At 34.2% G+C, this 18,444-nt stretch overlaps 2 protein-coding genes across 3 annotated transcripts; one reads left to right on the forward strand and one right to left on the reverse strand.

Annotated features, from left to right (window-relative positions):
- Positions 1–322: 322 nt before the first annotated feature.
- LOC138318873 (saccharopine dehydrogenase-like oxidoreductase) lies at positions 323–11,794 on the reverse strand. Of its 2 annotated transcripts, none has more exons than XM_069261646.1 (12): positions 11,489–11,794; positions 10,100–10,206; positions 8,327–8,407; positions 6,816–6,945; positions 6,195–6,244; positions 4,929–5,059; positions 4,006–4,123; positions 3,404–3,523; positions 2,873–2,929; positions 2,568–2,691; positions 1,760–1,841; positions 323–1,577 (listed from the first exon to the last, which is right to left on the reverse strand). In XM_069261646.1, the coding sequence occupies exons 1-12, from the start codon at positions 11,661–11,663 to the stop codon at positions 1,481–1,483; spliced, it is 1,272 nt and encodes a 423-aa protein (XP_069117747.1). In that variant the 5' UTR covers positions 11,664–11,794; the 3' UTR covers positions 323–1,480. The 2 variants fall into 2 exon arrangements, with proteins under 2 accessions (XP_069117747.1, XP_069117745.1); XM_069261644.1 differs by lacking the exon at positions 4,929–5,059 and adding an exon at positions 5,082–5,212.
- Positions 11,795–11,857: 63 nt separating this feature from the next.
- Positions 11,858–16,831, forward strand: LOC138318874 (DNA-directed RNA polymerase II subunit RPB9-like). Its single transcript, XM_069261647.1, has 5 exons — positions 11,858–12,072; positions 14,698–14,752; positions 15,005–15,078; positions 15,922–16,048; positions 16,486–16,831. The coding sequence occupies exons 1-5, from the start codon at positions 12,008–12,010 to the stop codon at positions 16,546–16,548; spliced, it is 384 nt and encodes a 127-aa protein (XP_069117748.1). The 5' UTR covers positions 11,858–12,007; the 3' UTR covers positions 16,549–16,831.
- The last annotated feature ends 1,613 nt before the right edge of the window (positions 16,832–18,444 follow it).

Genomic DNA, 18,444 nt, shown 5'->3' on the forward strand with positions numbered 1-18,444 from the left:
AATAAATAACTTTTATAACTGAAGAAATATGCTAAATCGTCTGCTCCTGTTTTTTATAGAGACAAAATACCATTCTTCAGCAGTGTAGCATCTTTGAAGAATGCCTTGATAATTAATCATGGGTATGAGAGGATATTAAGCTATATTGAAAAATATAGGATATGTACAAAACACACGAACCCATCTTTTTCAGGAAACTTTCCATTTTTGTATTCAAAAGAAACATTTCATTGTGATAAATAAATGTTACAATGATAAATGATAATTCTGAAACTGCTAAACAATTTAAAATGTTCACATATAATTGAAAACAAAGCAGGCATTTCTTGTTATAAAATAAAGTTTTATTATAATCAATATAGATTCATATAAGTTTCAATACATTGCATGTGTTATATATCAATTAAATTTGCACAGTTGCACCATTTAACAATAAGCAGTATATCACACACACTGCTAGGGCGTTGTATAGAGAATAGGAATTGAAATAATTATGTTTTTACAATTAATTTCACAAATTATACTGTAGATTGTGAAATAAACTATCAGAATGTTAGTCAAATATTCTTACACTTGAGTTTCGAAAAAAAACCCAGGTATTATGATGAACAGTTTTATTAGTATAAAATGTTATTATAAATACAATAATGTATATAAATATAAAGATATTAAAGTTGGTCCTCATCAATGAAAATTTCTATTTCTTAAATAAATTCAAAGGACAAGGTATAACATATATAATCATGTTTATTTGCGTACATGTGTAGTTTTTAATACAGCTATTGACTGGATTTAATTCTACAGTAGTTTGTAGTATGATATGACAAAGATGTACTTTCCATCAGAGACAACCTTTACAAATGTACCTGCAATGTAGGTTACTAGTAAGATGTAGGCCACAATGACCTACTTTTGATATATGAAGCATTGCCTAACCACCATAAACTTGTAATTCAATGTCTCGCCTAACATAATCCATGGCATGGCATTATACATGTATAAACTTTACTGGACTAAAAGGTGCAAGACCATGTACAGTTTCTCATTATCCAGATTATAGAATTAATGGCCTATATGTGTTCATACAAAACAATATTTAACAGCAGTAAAAGTAAAGTGTGTGTGTCTGATAGCAGTAGCACTTAAAGCATAAATACATTAAATTATAAATTATGATGAAGAAAATGTTCACTTTGTGAACTTGTATAGAAAATATAAATCGCAAAAATGTACTAGAATTTGTGTCACATCTTTGTTCTTTACTCAACGAGTAAGACAACAATAAATACTAATAGTAAATAACATTTAATACAATTAATATTCACAGCTTGCTTTTAGATTATAAATATCCTCAACGATAGTACAAAGAATATGCAAACAAAATTGTGTCCATGTTATTAAGTAACGTTGTCATGGTATCCGTGACCAATGAGTCTCGCCTTGATTATCTCCCAGAAAATCCTTCAAAACTGGTGATCGTTTAGTCCTTGACCTCTGTGAAGGTGATATTGTGTTTGTTGAGCCTCTCTATCAGACTTGTGTTGAGGAAGGCAGCTCCTGGCGGGTACACACCACCACTGCACAAAAAATAAGGATATTTGTCTACATTCTCATGATAGTGGTTTGTTTTTCTTCATTTCTAATTTAGGTATGGCACTAGCTGGCATGTGATAACTTTGACATTTCTTTAGTACCTTTGGCAACCATTAAAATACTACAATTTTTGTTTGGTGATAAATGTTTTGACCAGTTTACTTACTCTTTAGGCAGTTTATCTGCCTCCTTGAGGACCACTAAAGCAGACTGAACCATACAGATAGGTGTGGTGATGTATCCGATCTCTGTAAAACGTACAAGCATATGCTTAAATCTGATCACACGAAAATATGTATTTTGTTGGACAGATTCTCGATTTTAATTGATGATCGATCGCTTATGATTTTTCTAAAGACTATCGATTATAAAAGGTAACAATTGATTATTAAAATTGGAGATAACTTGTGGTTATTTTACACTATTCTGAATCTTTATGTTGTATATATATGCAAAACCACATTTCAAAATTCCTTTGACATATTAAAAAGACAATAATTCAAATTTGAATTAAAGAAAAAAAAAAGTTCAATTCATACTGTTTGGTCATCTTTCTAAAATTATTCATGGAAATTAAAAGGTTAATCAAATATCTAAATAAGGAGAGTTTCTGTAAATGGTACCCGATTATAAAATCAATAATTTATAGTAGGTTGTTCAAAACCGGTAATCAATTATGATTTTACAACAGAATCCAAACACTAGTCCCTGCATAGTCAGTATGAATCAATCTTTGTGATCAATGATCAATGATTATCTAAGCTCCACAAACTTATAACAATATAATGATTTTCAAAAGTGACTTAGTCAAAGCTTTTAATAGTTTTGTTCAAAAGTTTATCCAAAAGGAACACATCATCACTAGGACCATTCAAAGTTTGTCAATGAACATGTTAGTCCTACTGTCAATAGCCGCCTATAAGAAATTATTATTCAAAATATGAAAAGAGATTACAAATTGGCGAATGACTAACCTGGACCTGCCACCTTGGCCGTTAAGATTGTATCTGGTTTTTCCTGAGGGTCTGACAGTGGATCCTCTAGTGTTTTGCTCCAGCCTTTGGCTACAAATGTCATCTTAAAGCTACTGTTCTCAATCTACAAGCATACACACATCACACATTCCAAAAATCAGTGAAGTCAATCATACTTAAACAAAAGTCATATCAGATAAAAGTTTTGTGAAAGATTGTCCACATATTACATGTATTTCCTATGTCATTTTTCTACCTCTAATTTGAACTTGGTATCAAGAATTATACATGTATTCATAAATTACCTGAGTTTTTGTTGGACCTCCTTTCTTGAAAAATCCGGCTGTGAAAAATGATGGAAACTGAAATAGAGAGGAAAGATAATTTGCTGTATACACCATTACTTAATATTATAATATTCAGATTTTACCAACCCTTACTTTCATAGTACTCTCTAATATTGTACACACCCAAATCTGCCAAATCATCTTATGATCCTATGATATAAGGTAAATTGTTTTAACTTGTCTAACAGAGACAGGATTAGTAAAAAATAAAATTTTAGAACTTGATATCTCTTTATCTTAATGCACTACAGACCCAGGATCTGGTCTCGAGGCCTTTTAGAACTAGACAAATAATTAAAATCTCCAAGAAATCATACCGACAACTTTTTTACTTATAATCTAAAGCGTATTCATCAAGCTATTAAACAGAATGTCACTCTACCTGAGATATATTTATAATACATGTATTGCTGAAAGTATTCATGAGAGTTACAATTATTTTGAGCAACTTTCTCAGACTTGTATTAGAAATGTATGTTTATAGTTTACCTTCATAAGTAACGTCCGCCCCAGGCCAAAACTGGACATAATGAGGAATAGGAGACCAAACAGGATGTTCCCCACAACACTAACCAGACCATCCTTCACTAGATATGGCACAAACTGGATCTACAAAACAGAATCAAAGTACTGTAGGTATTGAAGGAGGTGTTATTCAAATTTGTGACAAAAACATGAAATAGGTCCCAATTTCAAAATTGTATGTAAACTGTATCTACAATAACAGAAACAGCTCAGTTTATGTTGGAATGCTTCCTAACTCTAGTCAGGGGAGATAACTATTCAAGTGATATGGTTTGGGGGTTGTTTATGATAAAATTTGTGTACATCAAGATTGTTCGTTGGATTATGACAAATTCCTGAACCTTATTTCTCCAATGCCAACTACATGTACATATGTACTGTAATTTTGTATAATCCAATTAAGTGTGATTCTCTAAGAAAATGTTTGCAACGAGCTCAATATTATAAAAACAAGGTCAGGCTGACACAGAACTGAGAAGTAGCATCTGTGAACTTTGAACCATACAATATTCACTTTAAATTACATAAGAATTCTTAGCGTGTCCACACACAACCTATATACAGACCGGCCTTTGTTTGAGGACATCGTGTTTGTAACGCTGTGTACGGTACACCACAGATTTGTCACTGCCCAGGAACGGTAAGCAGTACTTTCCAACCACTTCACTTTTAAATACTGCACTCCTGAAATAAAGCGCATAGGCATGGCATCACTTCTGGCAATTTCTTAAAACTAATTTTTTAGCAATTGATAGTGCAGTAACAATGCATAAAGGAAATTTTAAGGTGGTTCACATTATACTACAGATGTGTTATTCACATTATAAGATGTCTCCTGTATATAAAACTGTGCGAGAATCAAGAATGTGTTACATTGTTTTGATAAACTTGACGTGTGACAGACAAATGTTACAAGTGTGAATTACGAGTCAATACATCATAAATATTTGTTGTCCGTAAGAAATTGCGTGATACCTCAATCTAGTAGATCGTTTGTGAACATGTATTGCATTTGTGAATCGTAATGTGTAACTATTAGCCAATCAGATTACGGTCCTGGCACGTGAATCTTTCGGGACATGTCCCGTAACTGTTGGAACATTTGTATTGAGAATGCCAGTCACTACCCAGCAGCCGATGAGAATAGCAGGAATTTTATAGGGCTCAGAACCGTTGACCAGGTCAGGCATGACTCAGTCTCTATTTCTCTTGGGGAACAATACTTGTTATATAACAGATTTATACCAATACGGTAGGTTATTTATAGTTGGGATTTCCCCTGAATTACGTTATTGTTCACATTCGTTACCAGGAAATTCAATGAGGCCAGAAGCGCAAGTCATTTATGATTTAGAAGATTTATTATCGGCAGAGATATAATTAAGATAATTATCATTATTTAACATTTTTGTTTAAGACATCTTCTTTCAATCTATTGTTAGTTCAATATTACATGGATATTCTAACATAAACAAATAACAGTTGATACCTTTCAGATACCCTGTGTTTGGATGGTGGAAGGTGCTCCGGGTACAGAGACCTATTTACCGACCTCAGTTCCAGAGGATGGGCTACCACATGAATGGCTGAATCAAGTGTACCCATATGTAAAGCATATCCCTACCAAAGAAATAATATTCACCTTTTTGTTAGCTGGTGTTTAAACCGAGGAAGAGATTCCGGATATAGGGATTTGCGGAGGGATTTCAGTTCACTGGCATGTGCAACGCCATGTATGGCTGATTCCAGGGTTCCAGTGTTACCTGCTACTCCCTTGGAAATGAGGATAAGAAGATAAAATGAAGGTAAACTTACACTGTCCAAACTGATGGTAGTACAGGTAGTCAGAGACTCTTTTTTCAAAGAAGTAAATGTTGGTCACTATGACATACGTTTGGTATATGCAAGATTGATGCATCCAGCTGGACCCATAATGCTAAGTCCAAATGAAAACAAATTTATGGCATGCAGATAGGATAAGTCTCCTATTCAACATCAAAATGTAGGTCAAAGTGACCCAATTTTAGTATAGAATACACTTCCTTACCTTGGCAGCCTAGTAACATCAGTTTGAACTTTAAGGGATTCCTTAACCTAAACCTAAAATTGTCCATAGGAAAGCAATTCAGAAGTTAAAGAAGACATCTCAAGTCAATAAAAGCCTTTCTTAAAATCTGTAATACTTTCCTATGGAGAATTTTAAATTATGATTAAGTTACGTAAGATTATATTTATGTAGAATGTACCGTAAACTAAATTTCTTTCGCAGCTAATAAATGTTGTGATTTCCATTTCAAAACAAGTTTGCGAAGATCAACATTAGCGGATCTATAATTTGACAGGAAATTCCTATCAATATCAATAATGTAGATGTTAATTTAAGGTGACAAATTTCCACGAATTTACTTCGATCGTGAAATTGCACACAAAAGAAAGTTGGTTTACAGTATGGGAGAAAATGTGCAGAAGGACCATGCATAAATGATAAATTAAAGGTTAGTCAAGGGTTCTGGTAATGGACTTAAATGTATACAAAACATAATACAGGGAGATGCAGATAACACAAACTCATTAATGCACAAAAAACTTGATCCATGATTTCATGTTAGGATGTCAGAAAGTTATGAAAGCAGTTTGTCGACCAGCGTTTCTCTATTTAAGTTACTATATCCTGTATTGTGCCAGCTTATCCCTAGGTACCAGTAATTAGAAGGCTTTAATATGAAAACTAAGGAAACTTTCAGTCGCAACTTACCTCAGGTCCTGACAGGATCTCAAAATAACTCTCCACAGAATTCACCTCACCTGGAAATTCATAATTCTATACATTTACAGACATAGAGATGATAAAAGGTGTGGGACAATTTTATCAATACACCTGACTCAATGTACCTGGTTTGATATGTATAATTGTTTTGATGATGACACCCCTATGTATTTAAACTAGTCAACATATCTGGATTAAAGCTGTTATACACCCAGCATGATATTGGCATGGTCATCTATTCCTTTTATATCGTAAAATATTAATCAATGTATAACATATAAAATTTTCATTTCAGACAAATACTTAAAAGGCATAAAGGGGTAATAAATATGAACATATAATAACCATAAAATACTTATACTTCACAAATATGTAGATCATGCATGCATTGTTCTTTTCATCGTTCCTTTATTGATTAAGTTTTTGTTGCAGCTAACATTTTTAAATGCCAATTATTCAGACATATTGTATCAATACCAGATAAATATTAACATACATGTTCTCTCAAACTTCATTCATGAGTGAGTAATGATCTATCTGATAAAATCTCTAGAAATGTTAGATCCAATTGTGACCCGTATAAAATGATGGTGGTACATTGTAACTGACCTTTGAACTGTCTACTGATGAAGACCACACCCATCTCAGCAGGAATACTGTCAAAGCCACAAGCCCCTATAATGTACACTCCATTCTTTTTAGCTTGGTTATGGTACTTCAGCTGCATGGTTTCCAGGAACTGCAGAGATAATGACCAAGTTTTATCAATCTAAAATCACCAAAAGGTACATTTTTTATCAATTTGGTTACATGATTATTCATTTCAAAGGACCTAAAAACTCTGTTGCTCTGTTGAATAGGAATTCAAACCTGACACAGACTAACTAATTGTGCTACCTGGTCACCAATGATTGACCAGGTCCAGTTCCACTACTATCCCCATTCCTTTCTCATATCTTTTCCCATTAAGTCACAGTCATTACCAAACTCCAGCTCAGCTATTTACTTCTCCTCAATACTTGAAACAGAATTTGGCAAGATCACTGTTTTTTTCAAGAAAAGGAAAACAAAGCCAGGATTCAAACCAATGACTCACCGAACATTAGACAGATGCTTTACAATTGTAACTACCTGGTTACTAATGATTTTGTGGGATATTGCTTAAAATACTTTGTAATCGCGAAAAGGAGAAGGTACGTTATGACTCGAATATGGCCCCAAAATTGATTCTCCAGTAAAGAACAACATATTTTGCCATATAACAGTTGAATACATTTCCTAACACATTACATCCCGAAAATATCCCGCATGTGCCAATGGTGTTCACTATCACGTCATCAACATGAAGTTTCCCGCCATTTTTCACAAAAATCCTTGAAAAATCATACTTTTTGATGGTTTTCTCTAAAAATTAATGTGGCCGCCTTCGTGGAGCAGAAAGAGATTTTCACACGTTGTGTATCGTGTATTTACGCATATCCATGCAAAATATAAAGTTGCTCCAAGGTGGCAGCCAAATCCATTTCAAGCCTTTTCTAATCTAAGGATGATGAATTTCTAGCAAAATTTGGCGAAAAGAGGAAAATCATCTATTTGATGACGTCATAGGTGGAGCACATCGTGTACATGGTTATAAAAAGTTATGTTTTGATGAATGACAAGTATGAGAGTATTAATTGATGTGAAATTGATGTGGATCAGAGTTGATATTTTTCGGCCTGAAAAATTAAGGCCAAATACTGGTCCTATCATATCTACTCCTTTTATCCATAAATAATGTGAAATACTGATGTACTTGATTCATAAATATCCTAAAGTCAGCTAGATTGCTAAAAGTTTTACCAGCATAAATTACCAGTATTATGACATTGCTTACCTTAAGTTTTATTTGTACATGAAGATTAATAAGTTTATTTACAAAGAAGTTACTGTGTTAGAACCAACCAGAATAAATATTACAAGTAGTGCTAGTACACCTAAATACCTACATGAATGAAATTATTGCCAGATTCCATTTCAATGAAGTATATAATTTACTGTATCAAAGAAAATCACTAATTTGTGATTTACCAGTTAGGTTTCACTCACTAAAATTTGAAATGTAAAACTACAGTATTTACCTGGGGTTCTCCACTGATGTCTAAGTGACTGGCTCCTCCCTCTATGGCAGCTTTCACCATCATCTCCCCGTGGAAACGGTACTGAAAACAGGTAAAACAATTCTGTCATACTAAAGAAACACACAAACTTCATGAGCACACACATTTCTGTATGACTTTGAATAATTATTCTTTCTGTGAAAACTTACTGGAATCACATACCGTATTTTCCCTATTAAGAGCGCCTCCTCTAATAAGGGCGCCCCCACGTTTTTTGCTGAAAAAAATCAACTAATTTCATACAATTTTTGTGCCAGATTGTGACGGTTTGTCTTTGCAGATGCTAAAAAAATACTGTTTCACATCAATCTGATGCTTAAAAGATATCCGATCAGCTTGTATACGTAAGCACTAAATTTATTGCATTGGACAACTAAGAACATCTTTGCCAAGTGTTTACACATAGAAACAGCGAGAAGGCCATGTCCAAAATAAAACGTGTCACTTGAATGTCCCACACACGTGTATGGATGAAGACTAACTGGCAACAACATTTTAGCGATGTCTATACAGGTTTTATGATAAGGAATGTTATCATTTCTAAGCATTTTATTGTATGCTCTTGTCGGTAATTCCCATCTGCCACAAAACAAAAGTAGCAATCGAAAGCACTGTCCGCCATTTTGTGTACGCATGGTAAACAAACAGGCTAGCATGAAATGCCAAAATTCCGAGAAACAGACATACCGTATTTTCCCTAATGAGGGCGCCGGGTGCGGGTAAATGACTGAGGGGGGCGCAGTTATTTGAGACCATTTTTAGATGTTTTTTCCTGAAACAGACTAGTCATCTTGCTTTTAGTTTCATATTTTTCTGAAACTTATGATAACCAACTTTCGTTTTCAAGTCAAATAAGTATTGAAATTAGATAATAATGAAGAAATGTATGCACCAGAAGTATTAAACATTGGTTAAAAATGTCTGTTTCACGGAATTTTTGCATTTCATGCTAGCCTGTTTGTTTACCTTGTGACACAAAATGGCGGACGGTGCTTTCGATCGCTACTTTCGTTTTGTGGCAGATGGGGAATACCGACAAGAGCACACAATAAAATGCTTAGAAATGATAACATTACTGTTAGTTAGGAACCTTTATCATAGATATACAGTAAGTATTCATAAAACCTGTACAGACATCGTTAAAATGTTGTTGCCAGTTAGTCTTCATCCATACACGTGTGTGGTACATTCAAGTGACATGTTTTGTTTTGAACATGGCGTTCTTGCTACTTCTATGTGTAAATACTTGGCAAGCTATTCAGTGCAATAAATTTAGTGTTCATACAAGCTGATTAGATATCTGTTAGGCATCAGATTGATGTAAAACTGTTTTTCATTAGCGTCTGCAGAGACAAATCATCACAATCTGGCACAAAAATTGTATGAAATTAGTTGATTTTTTTCAGAAAAAAAAGTGGGGGCACCCTTATTAGAGGAGGCGCTCTTAATAGGGAAAATACTGTATTTAACCAATGTTTAATACTTCTGGTGCATACATTTCTTCATAATTGTGTAATTTCAATACTTAATTGACTTCAAAACGTAAGTTGGTTATAGTAAGTTTCAGAAAAATTTGAAACTAAAAGCAAGATGACTATAGTCTGTTTCAGAAAAAACCATCTTAAAGTGGTCTCAAATAACGGCTCCCCCTTGGCCATTTACCCGCGCCTGGCGCCCTCATTAGGGAAAATACAGTATTTTAAAATAACCTTAAATTGTTCAATGAAAACTTACTGGGCCTACACAGTTAAGAATGACTTTAGCCTGCTTACACATCTCCACCATTGAGGTTTCATTAGTGGTGTCTGCTATCAGGACTGGAGTTGAGTCTAGTTCTTTACCTGTTTAAAAATGAATTTCATGAAATTTATTAATTTGTTTTACATGTATTTTATTTATATTTCGATTCAGTAGTTTAACCATCTCATCATGATCATGGTATATATATGTAGTAATAGCCTTATCTTAATTTACCCTAGCTGTCATTTTTTTTTAATTCTTGATTATGTAGAAAAGACGTTCTCCTGAAATGTATTACTAGACTTCATAAAATACAATAATTTCAGTTTGAATAATTTGGGACTCCATGTACAGTACATACATAAGAGGATCAAGATTTACTAAAGGATTTAATAAAATCAGGAGTTGTTAGACTCATGCATTTTACGTGTTCCAGGTAACTGATTACAAAATAAAAATAAGATTATATATATCTAGAAGGCTATGTGGCATTTTGTTCACTGGTTCATTGCACAACTTTGAAAATAATTAAATAGTATATTGTCTATGAGAAAACCATGAATTATAATTGTTACATGGCGAGAGTAGTGTCGCCAGCCGGGCTCGAACCTGCAACCCCAGATTCACTGGTCCATCGCTCTACTGACTGAGCTAAAGGGATATTAGCAATTAAAACCTGCTACCGGTACAAAATATTAATGTAGAGTTAAGAAAACAGCAAAGAATCAATGTTATAAATGAAATAAATACCAGGTAATGGAGATATAATATATTTTCTTTTAACAAAGGAGTGGGAAATATTTGTAGCTACCTGCTTCACTGTATGTATTTTAATATATTAAGTTTTTTTTTTTAATTAATTCTGAGCTACAATGTAGCTTCCAGAATGCAATGGAACATTTTCTTTAATTTGTCAAAGAGATATGGCTTTAGCAGTAAAGTTGTCACTGACGGCACAGGTTGCATGTTTATATCCTGTTCTGTCAGACACATTAGCATTATTCAACATTTTATAGGTTTAAGTCTGTGATGATATGCCCTGCTTAATTACCAATTTTGCGTTCATTAACACTCACTGTAAAATATATTTGTACTTGTACACCTTAGATTTTAGCAAAAATATGTATAACCAAGAGGGTGAAGACAGTCTCATTAACTATTACTTACAGAGATGTATGGACACGTGTACTAGCCAAAATAAAAATAAAAGTGATGATTCATACACTCGTCTGAACCGGCGATCATGCCCAAAGGGGCGTGTTAACATTTTGATGCAGTGTAACTTTTTTCAACTTAATTTTCTAATTGAAGACAGTTACTGATTTTGCATGCACATGGCACTAGAAGCAAAGTTTAACTGTTTTTTATCCTTGTCGTAGCTACCTGTCTTTTTTGAAGCCTGTTCCAGAACTTTCTGCATTTTACTCATGGTCCTACCGGCAATAGCCCACGTCAGACCTGGCTCTTCGTCTGCTATTCGGGCGACTTCTTCCACAACAAATTGTCCGGTGAAACCAGACGCACCGAAAATAACAATGTCATACCTCTGTGTGGCCATCTTAATAGTGACCGTATCTTTACCCAGTGCAAAATGTTTGTATGCCAAATTATTTTACCGGACAGTCAGACAGCAACCAACCAACCGAGCTATAAACCAACCAAGTTGTCGCTTAAGTAATTAAGAAATAATTTTCAATTGGCATTCAAATGATGAATTTGTCACGAGGAAAGTTGTAAGGATATAAAAATAACAATCAATATCAAAATATTATAAATAAAGGATTTGTACCCACATCATAATAGTTTGTATTTTTTAATTTTGTGTTGCATAAGCGACTAGATTCTGCTTTATTTCCGCTTTGTGTTGCAATCAATCGGTGCCGTTGTGTATGAAAGAACAACATGGATCTCTATGAAAACCACGACGATGGACCTGGATTTGTGGGGATAAGATTTTGTAAAGAATGGTACAGTCAATAAGCTCATTTATTTATCGTTAAACATTCACAAATATCTGTTGAATTTTATTGTATCGCCACTTAGCTTGATTTGCTCTTTGACTGTTTGATTCACAGTAACGTTAGGCTACGTTTAAGTACATCACAAGTAACCAATTTCTGTGTGAAATGTGGCGGATAATGGCTCACGTTTGGTGTTAGTCCCATAATTTAAGTCAAGGTCATTCATTTGAACAAACTTGATAGCCCTTCACCACCCTTCACCAGGTTGGTTAGCTACTGTTGTAGCAGAAAATATATCACCTTCTGACTGGAAAAGTCAGTCAGAAGGTGATATCTTTTCTGCTACAACAGTAGGTACAGGTTGGGGACACTCCCATAAATGAAAGATAATCCTGCATTAGAGTAACACTCCTGTAATGTTTAGAACAGACAGATTGTGTCTCACTCGTATCAGCCCTTAGAATCTATGGATCAGTGAATTGGACTCGGGACACAATGTAGACATTATATATTTAGAGTTCAGCAAGGCTTTTGACAAGGTGTCGCGCAAACTACTACTGTACATACTACAACAATATGGGATAGAAGGAAAACTACTGGAGGACATGACACAGAGAGAATGAGATTTTCCTGACCTGATATAAAACGCTCATTAGACCACACCTGGAGTATACTACGTCAGTGACATCTCCTATACTTCAGAAGGGCAAAATTATCATCGAAAATTTTCAAAGAAGAGCCACAAAAAGAATACCTGGGTTAAAAGATCTCTCATATGAAGAAAGATTAAAAAGACTTGGACTTCCTACTCAAGAATATCGCAGGATGAGAGCAGATATATAATCCAAACATTCAAAATTTTAAAAGGAATGGATATCCTCATCTTCACATGTCAAGGCAAGATAATACATTACACTGCTTTGTTGTTATCGCTTGGTAGGCGAAGGTGGAATATCCTAGATGTTGACAAACTCTTCCAGGAAATAGGTCAAAGGATAACAAGGGGGCACTCAAGGAAATTATTAAAAAACCAACACCAACTACAACGAACTGGGCACTTTTTCAGTAACAAAATTTTCAAAATTTGAAATTCTTTACCAGAAAAGACAGTCAGCTTTACATCTGTGAACTGCTTCAAAACTAATCTAAACAAGGCATGGCATCATCACCCAATTAAATTCATGCAAACCCTCGTTTACATAGGAATAGTGACAAGCAGCATAAAGTAACAGATGTATGGACTGTAGACTAAATATGTTACATCATATCTTTGGAGGATATACCCAACATTGCAAAAGCAAAAGCCTGAAATTGAAGTGAAGAAGTATCCCTAAAGTGTTTTTCTTTTTTATAACAAGAACTGTATATACATTGTATATATTTATTTTATCAAGCAAACGAAAGTCAATTTCAAAGTAGGCGTTGTATGCTATACATAAGTTAATGAAAGAACTATTAATACATCTAAACAAGTGACACTTATTAACACTTTCAACAATGTATTTTGAGCGAATCTTATATTTGAGGTGTAGCAGGTTTTAATTTGGTGCCGTAGACCACTCCAAGCGAAAGCTATACAAGATTGAGAGGCTTTGTTGGAGACAGAACCTGGATTGGTCTGCATTCTGGGGTGAACACGTTTGAAAGGGGGGAGTAGTGTTGCAGGTTTCAATTGTACATACTGATACGGTCGTCTTTTAACTTCGATTCTTACTAGAGGGAATTTCCCTTTAGCTCAGTCGTTAGAGCGGCGGACCAGTTAGTCCGGGGTCGTGGGTTTGAGTTCGGCTGGGGGCACACTACTCTCGCCCTGTTACAAAGGGATAATTATGCAAATGCAGGATGCTGTGAAATTTAAACAGATAAAGTTGTTTTCAAAATTTGTATAAAAAAACTGCATCATAATTTTTACATGGCAACATCATTAATACAACTTTCCACATTTTTACTCAAATGGAAACAAATTTCAACATCTAAATGTTAGTAAAAGTCATAATTAAAATTACCTCTATTGCTTTCTATGGGGTTAAAAATAGAACACATGTAAAACTCAACCATGACATTTTCACTGAATTTCCCTAATGGCTATACAATGTAGTCTATGGAGAGTACCTAAATTGTCACTTTATAACAAAGTGAGATACTGTACGTAATAGAATTAAATAGTTCATACACAAATACATACAGTCTTCAATCAGTTATATGGCTATCTGAAAATTATGACACACTTATTTGATACAAATTTTTAAAACAAATTTATCAATTTTCATTTCACAAAACCCTGTGTAACAAAATTATCCCTCAAATACAGGACTTCAGTGCAGGACTATCCTGCATATACGAGAGTGTCCCCAGCCTGTCCACTAGAGGGAACAGATTGGAGACAGGGTATGATTATTCAATCTACCTTCACCCATGGCCAGCATGCTACAGGTCTATTATTAGCACCCTGGGAACCTCCACCTTTCGAATATATTATTGAGAAGAAGTTGTTTGAATCAGAACTCAAAAATATACAAACAGTGATGACGCACGATGACAGGTGAAGCACAATTACTATAGACTAATAAACTTTGTTTTGGAAGTGTAGTGGCCCTTTAATATTGAAATATTCTTATTTGTTTATTACAGTAACAACATGTTATACCCAAAAGAGGACAAAGACAAGAGAATAATGGTCTATGCAGTAAGTGTTGACTTGTAGGATTAGATGTAAATGAATATGTTTTGTCTTGTAAAGAGATGGATTGCCCCCCAAAAAAGACAACTTTTTTATTATTATTAATTGACAAGTTACATTACTGCATGTAAACTAATTCCAGTTAATAATTATGATAAGCTGTACATTTTCCAAAGTCTGCATGTGTAACATGGATGCATGAAATGTATATCATAACATTTTGAAATATCTTTCTAAACTATTCATTTATTATTTCAGTGCAGGAACTGTGACTATCAACAGATCGCAGACAACCCTTGTATATATGTGAACAAAATTACGCATGAAGTTGAGTAAGTGGTCATATAAAAATTATTTTTAACTATCATCCAAATAATGATTTTATGCATGAAATTGAGTAAGTGGTCATATGCGAATTATTTTTAACTATCATCCAAACAATTATTTGATAAATCAAGCCAAGTTAGGGGTGGCTACAATAAGTGATGTTCAAAAGACTTTTAGACAGATAATGGTGTTCAACAGTCTTTAGAGCAACAATTGGAGACCATTACTGGTAGTGAAGCAAAGTAAAAATTAAAAAAAAAACTATTTACACCTTTGTGTGCTTTGCATGTTATTGAGTACATTTTTTATGTTTTACCTACTAGACAACATATAAAGAATTAAGTCACAGCATTTCTACAGATTGTGAATTAATGTCTTGTGAGTGGTAAGATTGATATTAGATATTATTAATTATTGTTATGTTGGTTTTACACAAAAATGATATTACTATCATCTATAAGCCTGAAATATCTGTAAATCTATAACCTTAAAGATTCTGCCATCGTTTTTAGAATGATTTTATTTTATTACAGAAGGATGGGAGGGTGATGTATAAGTTGGGTCTGCATTTACATATAAAACAGTTATCTGCTCTACCGAGTAGGTATTGGTTGTGATGTCATGTGTGTGCAAATGTCACATCATACTTTTCAGAGACGTTTATTTCGCTCACAAAGTAATGACATTATAATTGAAGTCTACGCACAAGGGAGGTAACTCTGAAAAATGCACAGATAAAATTCATGCAGTCAATTTAGATGAAATACAACTGATGTACTAAACTACTTGTGTTATATACCTACCCATCATATGTTAGTGCTGTTGACATGTTTATTTTATCCCTGTAGTGAACTGACACAGATCATTGGCGATGTTATTGCCGACCCTACCCTCCCACGGACAGAAGATCATGTTTGTCCCAAGTGTAATCATAAGGAATCTGTCTTCTTCCAATCCCACAGTACCAAGGCAGAGGTAGGTTATCTTTTTAGCAAAGATCATTCTTTTATATATCAAACTAGATATGAAAAATCTTCTTGATAAATTTTGGCCTTGAAATAATTGAGTTAATAGTGCACATCAACATGAACACCTCAACAGATATTTTCATTTTTTTACAGATAGTAAATTACTGTAAAACAGATTTCTTGTAAAATTAGATATTGAAGCTTGTTCTTTTATGTATGAAATAAGATACAAGAAATTTTTTGATAAACTTGGGCCTTGAAAAGTGTTTATAAAATGTAATTCACTTAATTGTACACATAAACATGAATACTATTTTCAATACAAATTCAGTACATCACAGCTTTAAAGACATATACCTTAAACTTAGTTGTTATTGTAGTTTTATGTGTTGTTTTTATAAAAAAAAATGAAGTATTGAATCCTGTGTTTTTGTTTGTTTACAGGAGGGCATGCGACTGTACTATGTGTGTACCAACCAGCAATGTGTTCACAGATGGACAGAATGAACCGTTATCATCATTATCACCTTTTGTACAGATTTTAAAATTGAAAAGAGATCAAGACTTTAAAAGATGTGCAGGAAGCATTTAGTAAATCTTTTTCATGTGTATTTAAGTTCAATTCTGCTACCTAAACTAATGTTTGTATTGTCTTTTTTGTGATATTGTTCATTTGACTATTCCTTGACGATGTGAACTGGAATCTAGTAAATTAGAAGGATGGAAGGAGCGAGAAGGAAAGAGTTAAATAAAGAATGTCATTTTCAAATTAATAAATTACCAAATTTTATGCTAGGTGTTTTGTAGTCTTGTGTTTGTGACTGCCTTAATCATATTATGTGATATGGTTGTGTGTTCTGCTCGCTCCTGATTCGCTGAAACTTGATAAAACCCGCTTTGATAAAACACAATATCCACCTTAAAATTACAAACTATGCATTGTGCCATTGTGACATCATCCCAGGATAATATAACATTCCAAAAGATCAAGGTCGTATCCAAATATATAGATCTGGCATTGTGATGTCATGTTAAATGGCATCACATTTTTGAGAGTGATGCAAGATTCCAAAAGGATCGGGTTTATCGAAATACTCTGAATCCCACGACTTCAAGACAATCTATTCTGCCATCATTATTCTGCAGATGTCAATCATGTGAAGGAAGGCAGCAGCTAGGTTTACTGTTACTAAAAATGTGATGCTGCGATGTTTTGTGTGTGGTACATTATACAATTGTTAAAATAAGGTGTAAATAAATAATACTATTGGGTTTCTTTTTTTTTATTAATATCACCAGCCTACATTATCAAAAAGATATTCTTCAACTTTGGCCGCAGGTGATATCACTTCCTAAGTTAGTAATATGTACCTCAGGCAATGTTTTTTTTAGTAAATATCACAAAGACTTAGAATAATTAGCAAAATAGACCCCACAATATTAATTTGTTTAATTTGAATCCCAACCATATAATGTATATGCTATAGATACCATACGACTATGAGTGATATCCAATACATAGTTTCAGAGAGGAAGTAATTTATATGAAAATAGTAGCCTAATTAATTGACCCTTTCGACCCCGCACCTCAGGCCCCTGGGGGGGGCCAGTCCAACCATTTGTACAATTTTGAATCCCCAACCTATAGGATGCTACTATTGCATTATGAGTGCTATCTCGTGCTTTGTTTCAGAGAAGAAGTTGTTTATATGGAAATAGCTAAATTGACCCCTTTTCCCACCCCTCATGGTCAGACCCATCATTTGTACAATTTTGAATCATCACCCTATAAGGATGCTACCACTGCATTATGTGTGCTATCCCATGCCCATTCCATCCACCGTCCGTCCGTCAACAACAGACTTCTTCTCCATAACCGCTAATCGGAATTTAACAAAATTTGACTGGTAGCATCCTTATGGGTTACTGACTGAATATTGTACAAATGTTCGGGCTGACCTCCTGGGGGCCTGAGGGGTGGGGCCAAAAGGAGTCAATTTGGCTATTTCATATAAACGACTTCTGCCACGGTATGGCCTAAGCTCGCCTTGATCCTTTGGACCAGGCGAGCTAAAAATATGTAATAAACAGGAGAACTAAAGGCTGTACCCTTAGATATGGCTGGGAAAAGAATCTCTACCATACGACTATGAGTGATATCCAATACATAGTTTCAGAGATGAAAATAGTGTTTATAACTGCAAACTATAGGATGCTTTTATCTTTGTTTCAGAGAAGAAGTTGTTTTTTTTCAGACCCATCATTTGTACAATTTTGAATCATCACCCTATAAGGAATGCTACCACTGCATTATGTGTGCTATCCCATGCCCATTCCATCCGCCGTCCGTCCGTCAACAACAGACTTCTTCTCCATAACCGCTAATCGGAATTTAACAAAATT

Source organism: Argopecten irradians, chromosome 3 (assembly GCF_041381155.1).
Source record: "Argopecten irradians isolate NY chromosome 3, Ai_NY, whole genome shotgun sequence".
Classification (NCBI taxonomy): Eukaryota; Metazoa; Mollusca; class Bivalvia; order Pectinida; family Pectinidae; genus Argopecten; species Argopecten irradians.